At 45.8% G+C, this 14,716-nt stretch overlaps 1 protein-coding gene across 1 annotated transcript; it reads right to left on the minus strand.

Annotated features, from left to right (window-relative positions):
- Window positions 1–1,557: 1,557 nt before the first annotated feature.
- Window positions 1,558–14,287, minus strand: LOC146186551 (serine protease 30-like). The gene is made up of 7 exons (XM_084605710.1): window positions 14,155–14,287; window positions 8,946–9,224; window positions 7,430–7,509; window positions 7,228–7,313; window positions 6,406–6,692; window positions 3,868–4,025; window positions 1,558–2,289 (listed from the first exon to the last, which is right to left on the minus strand). Exons 1-7 carry the CDS (start codon window positions 14,252–14,254, stop codon window positions 2,134–2,136), a joined length of 1,146 nt encoding a protein of 381 aa, XP_084461836.1. The 5' UTR covers window positions 14,255–14,287; the 3' UTR covers window positions 1,558–2,133.
- Window positions 14,288–14,716: the final 429 nt, after the last annotated feature.

Below are 14,716 nucleotides of genomic sequence, written 5' to 3' on the forward strand. Positions count from 1 at the left end.
AAACGTCACAGATTGATTCTTCAAATTAAAAAAAAAATTTGTGCGAAAGGAACCTGAAACATATTTGTATGCGCACAAATTATCTTGAAAAGCATTGGTGCAATATCTGATCGGCGCCAGATGCTACCTTTGTAAGTAGTCTACCTTTAGCACTATCTTGTTTGGAGTATTTTTGAAAATTAAATCTCTTCCTGCAGGCACCTTGTCGCCAAAAACTGGCACAGGAAGTCTTTAGGTTCCCACGGTTTGTATGAACAGTGTCTGGCAGTAAATTCCAAGCTCTATAAACCGAATGCATGACTGGCTCCAAACAGAAATGAGCGTAATTTAGTCAAGCAGCAATAGCAGCTTCTTGTTTACAGCAATCAGACCGACACGAGTTTTCATTGTCTCGGCAATAGTGAAGTGCAAGCATTTAGAGAATATGCAGTTTCGCTTCGTATCTGGAATGGGCCGTATCTTCTACCAAAATGGGCGTACGTTTTCCTTTTCGTCCCACAGTGCCGTACGAGCTTTGCGGTTATTCTGGTTAACTAGGAGCAATCGGTACAGCTTTGAACGAGTTTCGGCTTTCCGCCAGCAGCAATGACATTAAAGCATTTTCAGTGCGAAAACTAGAGCGACAATCGCCTGCTCGATCCCTTGGAAGAATAGCAGTTGCAAAGAGAAGACCGGTCTTTTGTGTGGTTTTGATCTGTGAAGGCCAGCTGTAATCCGGTGCCTTAAGTTAAAGTGCTTCCATGATGCAATAAGGGGCGGTAACGCGACCAGCAACTGCCTCATTGAGCAGGATAAAAGTGGATGCAAATGTTATGTTTCGTGAACAAGTTACAGAAAAGCTATCTAAACTGAACACGTCTTCATAATTGGGAAGCACGATCACAAAGTACCTATAAAGCAAATTTGTGCGAGGTAGAACTTTGATTGAGCTGCACAAATGGTACATTAATTATCAAGCGATAAATTCAGCCTAGATGTTCATTGAGCGTGACAGAAAAACGCCCAGCATCATCAGCACCTGCAGAAAGTGTGGCAGTCCTATACAGTATAGCAATACACGTGTGCTGATTTTTGTTTTTGAGAGGACGAATTTATAAACAGCTGCTTATTTAATGCCTATGGAAATGATTGCTTTGGCCGCCCCTTTGGCGACGTTTTTCTGCCCTAGTCATTGAGCAAAGCTCACAATGTGCAAATTTCAATCACTTTTTTGAACTCTCCAGCTCAATTCCAGGAGCTTGTTACTGTGCCACTAAAATCCAACGAGGCAGAATTTCCTGCGATGCACAAAATGTCCAGATTCTCGACGTCACCTCCAATTGTTAACTGTGGATGCCTAACCAGGAGATGGAATCAAAAGAAGGGGGCGAGGAAAGCGGTAGTGATTTTTGGCAGTCACCAGTGCAAAGAAACAAACGAAAACAAAAAACAGACAAGAACGTGAATTAAGAAGGTGCCGTTAAAGAACAAAAAATATATATATATATATATATATATATATATATATATATATATATATATATATATATATATATATATATAAAACCAAGGAAGGGCTCTCCTCATACTCCTTTGGGGTGCATAAGGAAGTCACTGTTGCGTTCTGAGATTGAATCGCACTGCAACTTAAAAGAGGCTGATTATAGGAGGCGGGCGCACGACATTTGCTGTATGATACATATGTTGTGATGACATTATTCGACTTCGAGAAATATTAAAAGTCCTACGTACTCGAGGTTTTGCGGTTTTGCTGCAGTGAGCTTTAGGCAGGGCCGTAGCTTCCTACAAGACCAACGAAAAAAGTAGTTTTGCTTCTGGCAATTTTTTAGCATTGAACCCTTTTCATTTTCTTTCTTGTTTTTTCTACCCACCTGTTAACGATATTCAAACTGCTGCTAAGTAAAACCGGAGCGCAGCTGAAAAGCGTCCGCATTGAAGTGCACTTCCCCCTCGTGAAAGCAATGACTCGTGTTCGCCGCCGTCGAGAACTGGGTCACCGCGGTCGTGCTCTTCCTCGAATTCCTCTTGACAAGGAGCGTCTGGAATGGAACGCGAGCCCACGCTGCTGCACACTTCACGCACACACAGCGGCATCACTTTAGCCTTTTGTTTTCCAGTTTTCCTTTCACTGAATCACTGCATGTTTGCGATGACCCAGTCGACGGACATGGACACTTGGTGGTAGATGCCGGGCTGGAAGGACTGCGCGCATCCGAATCCCGCAGACGTGATTCCGACAAGCGTCCACCGACCGTTCAAGTTCAGCATCATGGGTCCTCCGGAGTCACCCTGAAAGGAGATGGGAACGTTTCTTGTTGTTCTTTCAAGGTGAAAGTCTTTAATGGCTCATACTGTCGTGGACAAAATGTGTCCCGCTTTTGCAGCGGCTCTGATTGGCCTAGGCGGGATGACGTCATAGAGGTCTCGACCAATCACAGAGCACCACCACAGTATGCGCGAATGCGTGCCTTATATGGTCATATGCCAATCAATGATCAATTACTAATTATTGACAAGTCGAATAAGTGCATAAGTAATTAAAGCTACTTAACGACTAAATAATTGTTTACTTCATAATTACTTAGCAATTGATTAATTCACTAATTATGCCTACTTCATTAATTATTAATTAGTGACAGTTGCGTAGCAGAATGCGGCACTCAGGCTTTCGCGTTTCACTGATTTAGTCGCTAAAGTCCCTCGTAATTTTTTCCTTGTGTGTGTGCGTATATAAAGAGCAGATAGGGCACAATGCGATTAGCATAGCGGATGTCTCTGTTGCACATTTTATTTTCGTTTAAAGAACACGCAAATGTAACAAAAAATTGAAAGGAAAGCAGATCGTCACTGCCCCGAGAAGAGCCCAAAATGGCCACCCACTTTATGTGAAGAGAAGGGAATTAAAGCAGAATAATTGAGACAGCAGCGTATCACATTCCTGGGCATTGCAGGCCTCATTGATACCTCGTTGCGTGATGTCTCTTTGCTCAGAGACCTGCTAGGGGTCTCTGGGACCTCCTGCACGACAGCCCTGTCCAAAATGAAGGCTCGCAACGCCCTAGAGAATGGTCAATTAGATATTTTACAAACTTTGTTTCTGCCAGTTGAGGACGTCAGAAGATTCATGTGCTATTAAATAGACTTGGCGTTTAATAAAGATGCTATTTGCCCCTTTCTAGTGCGCCGTTTTGTTGGTATCAAACTGACGATATTTGTGGCTGCCTCAACTAGGAAGCCAGGAGCGAAGACGCACATGTGAAACAAAGCTAAACGGCAAATGGTCGCGACAATTTAGGCGCGCTTGTTTACGTGCAGTGTAAAACGCACACATATCCACAAAGCAAGCTTAGCAAGCTCTGAAATTCTCGGTTCAGGGCCCTGTTCAGTCCACGCACACCTATTGGAGGCGGATGATAAGGTCCGCACCTCGCCTGAAGTTATTCAAGTTTGTCGATCAAATGGTGTCTCAATTGTGACAGTTCCTTCGCTGAATGACTAATATATACCTCTCATATTCACTCCTGCAATATGCCCTGATATGGGCGGGTGCAAAAGCGTCCGCGTTCTCATTTGCGCACATTCTGCAGAAATCCTAGTTTGCGTAGCTTGCTTGAAAATCTTTGCAAGCCAATCTTCGGAGCCAAACTTTTCATATCACTGTATCATGTATTGTGCACAGTAGAGTGGGTAAATCGCTTTGTTCGATGTTTTGCATGGTTTAGCGACGCAAAAAGAGAGAAGGCAAAGCAAAAAATGAAGAGAGAGAGAGAGAGAGAGTGAGAGAGATGATTGGCACGGCTTTCGAAATTGTACGTCTGGAGACATAGCAATGAAGACGGCGTCTCGCAGGTGCCAGCCTATACTTACCACACATGCGTCCCTGCGGCCTTCCTTGTATCCGGCACACATCATCTCCTGGTGGATTTTGATGCGAATGCCGCGGATGTGGTGCCAGTGCTCGCACTCGCTGCGCGTTATGATGGGCACCTCCACTTTCTGCAGGACTCGCGTGCCGTAACGGTTACCTGCGCACGCGCAATAGAAATGGGGAGGTCCACATACGCGTTTAAAATGACTCTGTCAGGATGCTGTGAAGGCCGAACTAGATCACTATCGCAACACCTTGTTCGGACAGCGGCATCTCGCGGTTAAAAACAAATGTGGCTTCTGTCCTGAAGATAATTGCTAGTGCTAGAAAACAAATCAGTGATGTCACATTAGCGACGAGTAGTAGATTGGTATCTCTTTCAATGGCCCGAATGAGTCAGGAGCCTTCAAAATCCTCAGTCGCTGTCGGAGTCGAGAGATTGCATCATATCACCATCTCATACTGCCGTTTTGTAGCGCCACCATCGCCCCCAATAAATTTGCCGACATGAAGTTAATCGGCCTAAAAGTTTTGCCTTAAAGGTCAAAAGCAAAAGTATTATTTGTTGCACTAGTAATATATAATATTGAAACGAATTTGATGTCTTACCCCGCGCCGTACAGAGACTGCACCGGATATTTGCCATTTTTGTGTGGGCAGCAGAATGGGAACGATGTTGCCGGACAAGTTTGTTTAGGCGGGTGAAGGACGGTGGACTGGGTTTGGGACATTTGTTTCTACGACAGATTGTCAGCAGATTTCTTTTTGTTCGCGATGTAAAAGATCCATTTTTGCGTACTGTGTGCCAATTAAGGCTCGGAAATGCACTGCCGGACTTTGTTGTCTCGACCGAAGGTGTATCGGGACGTATTTTTGGTTATTTTAGAGAAGTTGTCGCTAGTGTGCGATTCCTGTCTGTTCGATTTTCTTATGATTATTTATCTTGTGTAAGCAGGAAGAAGCTGTACAAGGATTTGTGCGACGTAGTTCTACCCATACCAATGTACAGGGCCTTATACAGTGGAGGACCAGGACGCGACGTACTTAAGCGTGTGAAGGCGATGCAGGTCCCGTCAAATGCAAATACTTTTTTCTTTAGGTTACACACGGAAACTGCCAGTAAAGAAGTTCTTGGAAAGGAAGAATTGATTTTTACCTTGGGGTTCGCATTGCTTAATTTGTAAACAGCCTGAAACTATAGACCACGTTCTCCTACATTGTTAGGAAGGGGTATACTTTTGGGATATTTTACAAAGGACTTTAAAAAAGGAATTTCCATTAGACTCGCATGGTATTAGGTACTTGCCAGTAGAGAATGAGGATGGGGTGCCATTTGACCTTATTATGCGAATGGCCCTGCACTGTATTTGGCGCTCGAGAATGGCAGGATACCATTGCGATCTTGACGCACGGCCAGCACGGATCTATTTTCGGGAAGGCATGAATAGATATATTGAAATTCAGAAACTTGCTCCTGAAGCTCCCGAGTGGCTCGGAAGATTGGAGCCATTAGTGACCCTAAGAGAATTTTAGCACGACGACACCACAACCCACCTGGCTGATTGTTGTATTAATGAATGCTCATTGTGCCCTGTAAGTGGTTTTGTGTATTGTGCTGAAGTCAGGTAATAAAGAAAAAAAAAAAAGCCGGAGTGGCGCAGTGGTTACGGCGCTCGACTACTGTTCCCAAGGTTGCGGGATCGAATCCCGGCCTCGGCGGCCGCTTTTCGATGGAGGTGAAAAGCAAGACGCCCGTGTGCTGTGCGATGTCAGTGCACGTTAAAGAACCCCAGGTGGTCGAAATTTCCGGAATCCACTACGGCGTCTCTCACAGCCTGAGTTGCTTTGGGACGTTGAACCCCACAAACCAAACCAAACCAAACCGAATTTGATGTTTCAATGGTGCGATGTTTCAATTTGCGAGCTGTATGGCATCGATAAACAATTCAGGGAACTGGGGTTGGTTTTGTGTCGCGCCGCCAACAGTCGCTGCTGTAGCGCTTTAAAGTCTGGACTTTTTTTTTTTTTTTTTGTGGAAAATGAGTTGAGCGTACTGAAGTTACAATTTTTTTTTTTTTAAGGTATTATTGTTGTTTAGATTTCACTTCCAGGAGCGTTGCTGTTAGCGCTTCTCCCGCGAGAGTTCACGCTTCAACGTTCGGAGACCTTCGACATTCTCGATAGAATTTCGATCTTATCCGTTGGCTCGATGAATGCTGACTCAACGTCCATTAAAATCGCTTCTATATAGCCGTGCTCAGAGGCCTTTGAGTCGATAGACTATCGGTTCGAAGGCCTTCAAAATGCCCGTGTGACAGGAGTGCAACTGTACAACCTACCGCAGAGCAGATTCACTGTGCTCGCGCAGAACACTGTTAGGCACCTGTGCTCAGTGGGAACGTACCCGTGCATTTGTCTGCGGTGCACTTTGTAGGGTGCATCCACAGCCCATGCTTTACCAGTTTTTTTTTTTTTTTTTTTTTTTTTTCAGGCTCGTCCTATGCTACACGATGCGCCAGAGCAAAGCGGGTGCGTACTGAGCGTGGAGTCTGTCTTTCCCCATCCAGTGACGGTGGCACGCCACCCTTCGAAGGTCCACCCCCTCGGTGGCAGGCATATAGGCAGGATGTTCTCCTGGTAGCGCACGTGCCGGTCCAGCCTGAGCAGCGCCACGTCGAAGCGGTCCGGCTGCGAGGCCGAGAAGGCGAAGCTCGGGTGGATCTTCTTCTCGAGCACGCTGTACGCCTGCGCCTGCGACAGCTGGTAGCGTTGGTCCTGAATGTCGTACGCGCCCAAGATCACCGAGATGCGCCGTAGGGGCGTGCTGCGAAGAAGACGATAATGAGTGGATGGATGCGCTCCACGCAGAAGAGGCTCCTTTCCTCAGCAGCGAAGGTTCTCCAAAAAGGTAACTATATACGCTGTCAGCGCGAAATATGAAGTGCGACACTTTCACACTTTCCTAAAACAGCCTTGTTGTCTCGCCGCTGGAGATGTGCAGCTCATGAATACGGGCACGTATACCCGCCTCGCTTGCTAAGCTAGCTATAATGAGTTATTACGTGACGGACTAGGATACAGGCACAACGAGAGGAAGGAGATGGCTACACGGTATGAAACAGAGGGAAGAAAGGTAGAGGGGTCGAAACGTTGGCTCGACCTACGAACTGAACTAAGAAACAGTAATTTCATCGTCCGCTTGGTCCAATATCTTCGTACCAAGGCGTGTTTGTTGGTTAGGACGCGATTGAACTTAGGAAGTCATCCGTAGCGGCTTAACGCCACAACTACTGAGTCACCGCGGCGGATATGGTTCGAAATTTGATTTGTCCTCTGCTGACGCTATCTGTCATACTCACTGGTGCACGCAGTGCGCCGCCGTGACAACGTAGTAGTGGTTGACGAGGGCTCCACCGCATTGCTGACGGGAGATCTTGATATGGGCCTGCACAAAGTAATGAGATCTGCAGTCGCCTTTTCAAACATAGTTCCGCGAAGTAGATAGAAAAAGAGATTAGGGTTCTTCAGATCCCTCAAAAAAGGGGTTGTTGTTGTTTTTACCTGCCATGGGAACTCCCCGTACTGGGCGTCTTCACCACCGATTATCCTCCTCTGTGGCTTGTTGGTTGACCTCCCACAGACTGTTCGAAACGGAAGAGAAAGAAGAATTTAACGTTATAGTACTGGTAAAGTGTGAACGTACTTCGTATTGAGACCAAGAGCAACAAAATACCCGTAGTTTGCACACTTCGTGCTCTGTATGTGTAGAATTTTATGTGAGTCAGTTCAGGCAACCAATACTGATACTTGCGTAGGCAAGTCAATGTTTTGAGAACTTGCGTTAGCGTGAGCGAGCTTGTTTTCGAAAACTAAGGAATATATCCTGACAACAAGCTCAGTCTTAGGAGCTTGATGAAAATTGGTTGTTGCGCACTTGAGAACAAACTGAATTCGCCCGCCCTAAGAGAAATGGTTAAGGTTTTGCTTAACTCATTCGCACATTAAATATTGTTAGCTTGTGTCGAGAATTTACTGCAGCTGCGCCCGCACAGCAGACATGCTGTATGGCGAGACAGACCGCGGAATTGGCTGCTTCAGAAAAAAAAAAAAATTCGCTTTTTCACCCCCTCTGTTTTCAAGGAGAGAAAAATAGTTTAATTTTTGAAGGGAACTTGAACCGTATATTTCTTTAGGTTTCCGATTTTACAGATTTGATTAACCAGCTTGTCATTTTGTAAGGAACGTATAGTGACAAGCTCCTGCTAAATCGGACATATGCACCAAAAATGTCCGCCGACGCGCGCGATTTAAAGTAATTTCTTCCATAACAATAATAATAATAATAATAATAATAATAATAATAATAATAATAATAATAATAATAATAATAATAATAATAATAATAATAATAATAATAATAATAATAATAATAATAATAATAATAATATAATAATAATAATAATAATAATAATATTAACAATAATAATAATAATGAACAACTTCACTGATGACGCATTCTTGCGCTTGTTCCCCACGCCAGCGTCTCCAAAAAGTACACACGACTGGCTGAAGTCATATAATGGTTCTAGTAAAAAAACAAGTCTAACCTAAGCCTGCATTTTGGGGTGCGTAGCTTATTTTCTCTGTTCTCATCGGTGTAAACTTGTTAACGGAAACATATAGCGTGTATTGCGAGCGCTGGATGCAGAGGCTGCATTGCTCGACTGGGAAGACCTGTCCACGCATGGTTGTGTATTTATGGCAATAGTCATGAGGGCGTAATCACTCCTGTCGTTCTCGTAAACATTTTTGTGTATTGGGCATGTGGAGATGAAAACAAAAATAAAAAATATTAATGGAATCGGTGAAAGTTTACTTTTTTCCAATCTCGGAAAAAACAATTCCGTCCGCCACTGCAAAGCTTAAGGCAAAGTTCGACGAAAAACGTACCGTTTTGACAGGAGGACAAGGGAGACAGGACAGAGCTACATGTCCTGCCGCATCTTCCTTGTCCTGTCAAAACACTACGCTTTTCATTGACCTATTGTCTGACCAACTGGTCCCACAGTACACTCACCGTCTTCGTCTTCCACGTGGTAGTACTTGCGTTGCGTGGCTGTGCGCGCGGCGGCCGGGCTGCGCGCGTGCAGCGCCTGCACCGCGTGGTGGTCGGCGGGCAGAGAGGAGCGCGTGCTGGGCCGCACGCAACACGTGTAGAGCAGGCTGTTTCCGCAGCGCCCCGCCGCACTGCCGCCCGACAGCAGGCAGAGCAACACGAACGTGCACCGGTCGTCGCGGCCGTACGACGAGCACTGGCCCTGGCGGCTCGAGTAGCCGTCGATAGGCTCCTCCGGGTCTGCGTGCACAGAGCGTATAGTGGGATTGGTCACTCGGGACAGTCCAGGAGGACAGCATCGCTCTGACACCACGATATGAGTGCGACCAGGATAGTTGAACGATTCAAGTTAGACATATACGACCCTGCTAGCAGTCCGGATTCGCGGACTTGAAATAAACAACGTGGTTTTCCTTGTACCTGTACAGCTCGGCGGTAGCACACTGGGAACAATGTATAAGATACTTTGTTTTCACCACGGAGGCATGCCAACGGCATTCACTCGTGAAAAAAAGAAGTATATATATATATATATATATATATATATATATATATATATATATATATATATATATATATATAGGAGGACACTTAAGCTGCGCGGTAATAATTCGGTAGACACGATAGCGCCTTTAACACCGCCTTTGCATTGCGCGAAGTTCTAGCTTGATAGCCAGGCACAGAGCTTGGTAAAGCGTCAAATATCTTTAGCTTGCACAGTATCTGTCCCACTCCTCCGTGGACATCTGCACCTACAATGAACGGCATATCATTGTAAAGCCTTTGTCAAAAGTTTGGAGCCCAGAGGGTTTGTTTTTAAGCCGCATATTATGGCTTCTTTAACAATCGTGGAAGTCCTAGCCATTAGTGAAGGTAGGACGAAAATCTTCTTGCCTTCAGAAAGTTTGGAAACCTGGAAATGCATTACGAGCCACATATAGTATGGCTCAGAAGTAGACACCCTGGGCTTTTGACAAAGGGTGTACGTAGTGCTGCACAAAATTGGAGAGATCACGCGATCCGCTGCGATCGCTGACTTTCTATTTAAAAATGCGCACCTGAAAAAAGTACTCGGGCAAGCAGGAAAGCATACCATGAAGGTACCATATGCAAATAATCGAAACATCGGCTGTGCTGTCAGGAAACACTGGCATGCAGTTTTGTCAAATTGCGTGTTCGTTCTACCACGGCAACCATACCAATCCCGCTCATAACTTATGCGAAGATTACAAATCATTTATGCCTCTGCAGTCACTTCCCAGCGGTGCAGCGGTGGCGTAGCGGTAGAACATCCGCCTCGCATGCAAGAGGACCGGGGTTCAAATCCCGGTGCCGCGCAATTCTCCACCGGATGAAAAAAAAAAAGAAAGAAAATCCGCGTGTCGATGGAATTGCATAAACAGGTTTGGGGTGCGACCTGATGCCGGTGAACACCTCCGGCAACGCACTCCCTCACCAGAACAGGAGTTGGCCACCCTGGTGCAGTAATTGGCCGCAGCCTCCTATGATAAGCTCCACAAAACCCCGGCCCTCAGTCACCAGCGGCTGCGGAACAACTGACCACGGCGGCGGTCAGACCTGTGACGCAGCAGGGGGTGCTAAGAAAGCCTGGCTCAGCTGGACAGGCCGCCATTGGAAACTGACCCTGGCAACGTTTAATGCTAGAACCCTAGCTAGCTTAGCAGTGCTGTTAGAGGAACTAGAGGGCATGAAATGGGATGTCATAGGGCTTAGTGAGGCTAGGAGGCCGAATGAGGCATATACTGTACTGAAGGATGGGCATGTACTGTGTTATCGAGGCTTACCAGAGAGGCGACAACTAGGAGTAGGTTTCCTTGTCAATAAGTATATAGCGTGTAATATAGATGAATTCTATAGTATTAATGAGAGGGTTGCAGGCATCTTAATTAGGCTTAATAAGCGGTATAAACTGAAGGTTGTACAGGCCTATGCACCTACATGTAGTTATGATGACCAGGCAGTTGAAAGCTTCTATGAAGATGTAGAATCGACAATGCGAAAAGTAAAGACGCAGTACTCTGTACTAATGGGCGATTTCAATGCCAAGGTAGGGAAAAAACAGGCAGGAGACAAGGCAGTAGGTGACTATGGCATTGGTTCTAGGAATAGCAGGGGGGAGTTACTAGTTGAGTTTGCAGAGCGCAATAACTTACGAATCATGAATACCTTCTTCAGCAAACGGAAGAACCGGAAATGGACATGAAAAAGTCCTAACGGAGAGACTAAAAATGAAATCGACTTCATAATGTCTCCAGCCCCCGCCATTGTACAGGATGTAGAGGTAATCGGGAAAGTGCGATGCAGTGACCACAGGATGGTGAGGTCCCGAATTAGCATAAATCTGAAGAAGGAACGCAACAGATTAGTAAGAAAGAAACCCATCAACGAATTAGCGGTGAGGGGGAGGGCAGAAGAGTTCAGGATCTCGCTACAGAATAGGTTTTCAGCTCTAACTGAGGATGACGACATTACCCTAGAGGGAAGGAACAATAATTTCAGAGATATCATTACTGAGTACGCGGTAGAAGTAGGCGGTAGGATAGTTAGAGAGGATACCGGCAAGCTGTCTAAGGAGACGAAAGATTTGATTAAGAAACGCCAGGGTATGAAAGCTTCCAATCCAACAGACCAGATCGAATTGGCCGAGATATCAAGGCTAATCAATAAGCGCAAGGTGGCCGATATAAGGAAGTATAACATGGAGAAAATTGAGCATGCTGTAAAGAACGGGAGAAGCCTTAAAGCGGTAAAGAAGAAATTGGGCATAGGCAAAAACCAGATGTATGCGATAAGGGACAAGGCGGGCAACGTCATCACTAATATGGAAAAGATAGTCAAAGTAGCCGAGGAGTTCTATACAGATCTCTACAATAGCCAAAGTAGTCAGGACCGTAATGAGATTGGCGGTAGGGAAAAACAGTCAGACGTTCCACCAGTGGCGAAGGACGAGGTCAAGAAAGCACTAGAAACTATGAAAAGGGGGAAATCAGCTGGAGAGGATCAGATAACTACAGATTTGCTGAAGGACGGGGGGGATATCGTGCTAGAAAAACTGGCCACCCTGTATACGCGTGCCTGGTGTCATGACGGTACCGGAACCATGGAAGAATGCAAACATTATCCTCATTCACAAGAAAGGGGACTCTAAGGACCTTAAAAATTACAAACCAATCAGCTTACTGTCTGTTGCGTATAAGGTATTTACTAAGGTAATCGCTAATAGAATCAGGACAACCTTAGACTTCAATCAAGGAAAGGATCAAGCAGGGTTTCGGAAACGGTACTCTACTATCGATCATATCCATACCATCAATCAGGTGATAGAAAAATGCTCGGAATATAACCAGCCCTTATACATAGCATTCATTGATTACGAAAAAGCATTTGACTCAGTTGAAACCTCGGCGGTGATGCAGGCATTGCGAAATCAGGGGGTAGACGAGCCGTACGCGAAAGTGCTGGAAGATATATATAGTGGCTGCACCTCAACCATAGTTCTGCATAAAGAAAGTAACAAAATTCCCATAAAGAAAGGTGTTAGGCAAGGAGACACAATCTCCCCAGTACTATTCACAGCTTGTTTAGAGGAAGTATTCAGAGACTTGGAATGGGAGCAGTTAGGGATAAGGGTAGATGGAGAATACCTCAGTAATCTGCAATTTGCTGATGACATTGCCTTGCTAAGCAACTCGGGGGATGAGCTGCAAATAATGATTGATGACCTAGACAGGAAAAGTAGAAAGGTAGGCTTGAAAATCAATATGCAGAAGACTAAGGTAATGTTCAACAGCCTCGGGAAGGAATAGCAGTTTACATTAGGTAGCGAAATACTGGAAGTAGTAGGCGAATATGTCTACTTAGGACAGGTAGTAACCGCAGATCCGGACCACGAAAAGGAAATAACAAGAAGAATACGATTGGGATGGAGCGCATTTGGCAAGCACTCGCAGATTATGACTAGCAGCTTACCGGTATCGCTCAAGAGGAAAGTATACAACAGTTGCATCTTGCCTGTACTCACCTATGGGGCTGAAACGTGGAGGCTAACCAAGAGAGTTCTACTTAAGTTGAAGACAACCCAGAGGGCTATGGAACGAAAAATGGTAGGGGTAACATTAAGAGATAGAAAGCGTGCAGAGTGGGTCAGAGAAATAACTCAAGTTACCGACATTCTAGTGGAAATTAAGAAGAAGAAATGGACATGGGCAGGACATGTAGTGCGAAGAGAGGATAACCGATGGTCGCTGAGGGTAACAAACTGGATTCCAAGGGAAGGAAAGCGTAGCAGGGGGCGGCAGAAAGTTAGGTGGGCGGATGAGATTAAGAAGTTCGCAGGGGTCAAGTGAATGCAGCTAGCACAGAACCGGGTTAAGTGGAGAAATATGGGAGAGGCCTTCGCCCTGCAGTGGGTATAATCAGGCTGATGATGATGATGATGATGATGATGATGATGATGATGATGATGATGATGAGAAGGGAATTCCCAGGACCCGCCAAAGGTCTCGACCGATCTGAGGAGCCTTAGATGGCTCCAAACTGGGTGTTTTCTAAATCCCGCCATACTAAAACACGTGGATCCGACATTCACGGGTAGGTGCAAATTCTGCGGGCAGTATGCTGACCTGTACCACATGGTGAGGGTCTGCCAGAGAAACAGAAATATAAAAGTTACAAGACAGCCAACTAAGAAAGGCTGGGAGGCGGCCCTGTCCAGTTCAGACCTAGAGGCCCGGCGGGCCCTGGTCCAGAGAGCTCGGGCAGCGGCGGCGTGGCGTCCCGGAATAGAGTCTGCCACACAGCGCCATAACCATACGCATCTCCCTTTCCCAAATCATTTCAGTGCAAATAAATGTTTTCTCCTCCTCCTCTCCACTATTGCGCAACATTGTATACATATGTCGTTGGTTCGAATCCCTGTCTGAAACTAGTCTCCAACTTGACTAGCAGATGAATGCTGAATTGGAAGCGCAATTGCATGACACTATACCTGATCGCTGCAGAAAGAAGGGTTGAGTCACAATTTTGATACGGAGTCCCGCGCCTATTTTTTCCGACAGGTTGTTTTCAATCCTGGGTTACGGGTACGTTCTTTGGATCGAACTTTCTGTACGCACTACAGTGTAATATAGTAAGATGCGAGTGCTCTCACGTGCGGGAACATATAGGTGTATCTGCGGGTCGGCCAGGTGCAGGCAGCAGCAGGCGGTCAGCAGGAGTGTCCACCAGGAGTGCGGCCTCCACCGCCGCATGACGCCCCGGCGCCCCCCAGGCAGCACGGCACCGCCGCCGTCTGCCCGTCTGTCGGGGAGGGAGGAAGAGAAGGCGGAAGAACACAGTGTAAAAAGCCGGTCACAGCAGCTGACTTCCAGAAACTTGAAAGTTATTCCACAAAGGCGGAAAATCTACACCTGAAATAAGTGAAACGCACAGACGCAATGAGACGAGGAGTTACGGCGGATTAAATAAAGGTTCCACAAAACGAATGATGGCAACAAGGCCTACAAAGCTCTGACATTACTGAAGCGTGGAAATCTAGGTAACTTCGTGAGGGCCGAATTACTATTGAGTGTGACAAATAAGAAACGAAGGAAAAAGTGGACGAGACCAAGCGCTCACTGTCAGCTGAAAAAAATTTCATTAAACGCAGGAAATATGTGCGAGAAAGGCTTAAATAGCGCAGACCAAGACATAGTGCAAAAAAATGAAGAGAA

This window comes from Amblyomma maculatum, chromosome 6, assembly GCF_055883805.1.
Source record: "Amblyomma maculatum isolate TAMU_Amacu chromosome 6, ASM5588380v1, whole genome shotgun sequence".
Taxonomy (NCBI): Eukaryota; Metazoa; Arthropoda; class Arachnida; order Ixodida; family Ixodidae; genus Amblyomma; species Amblyomma maculatum.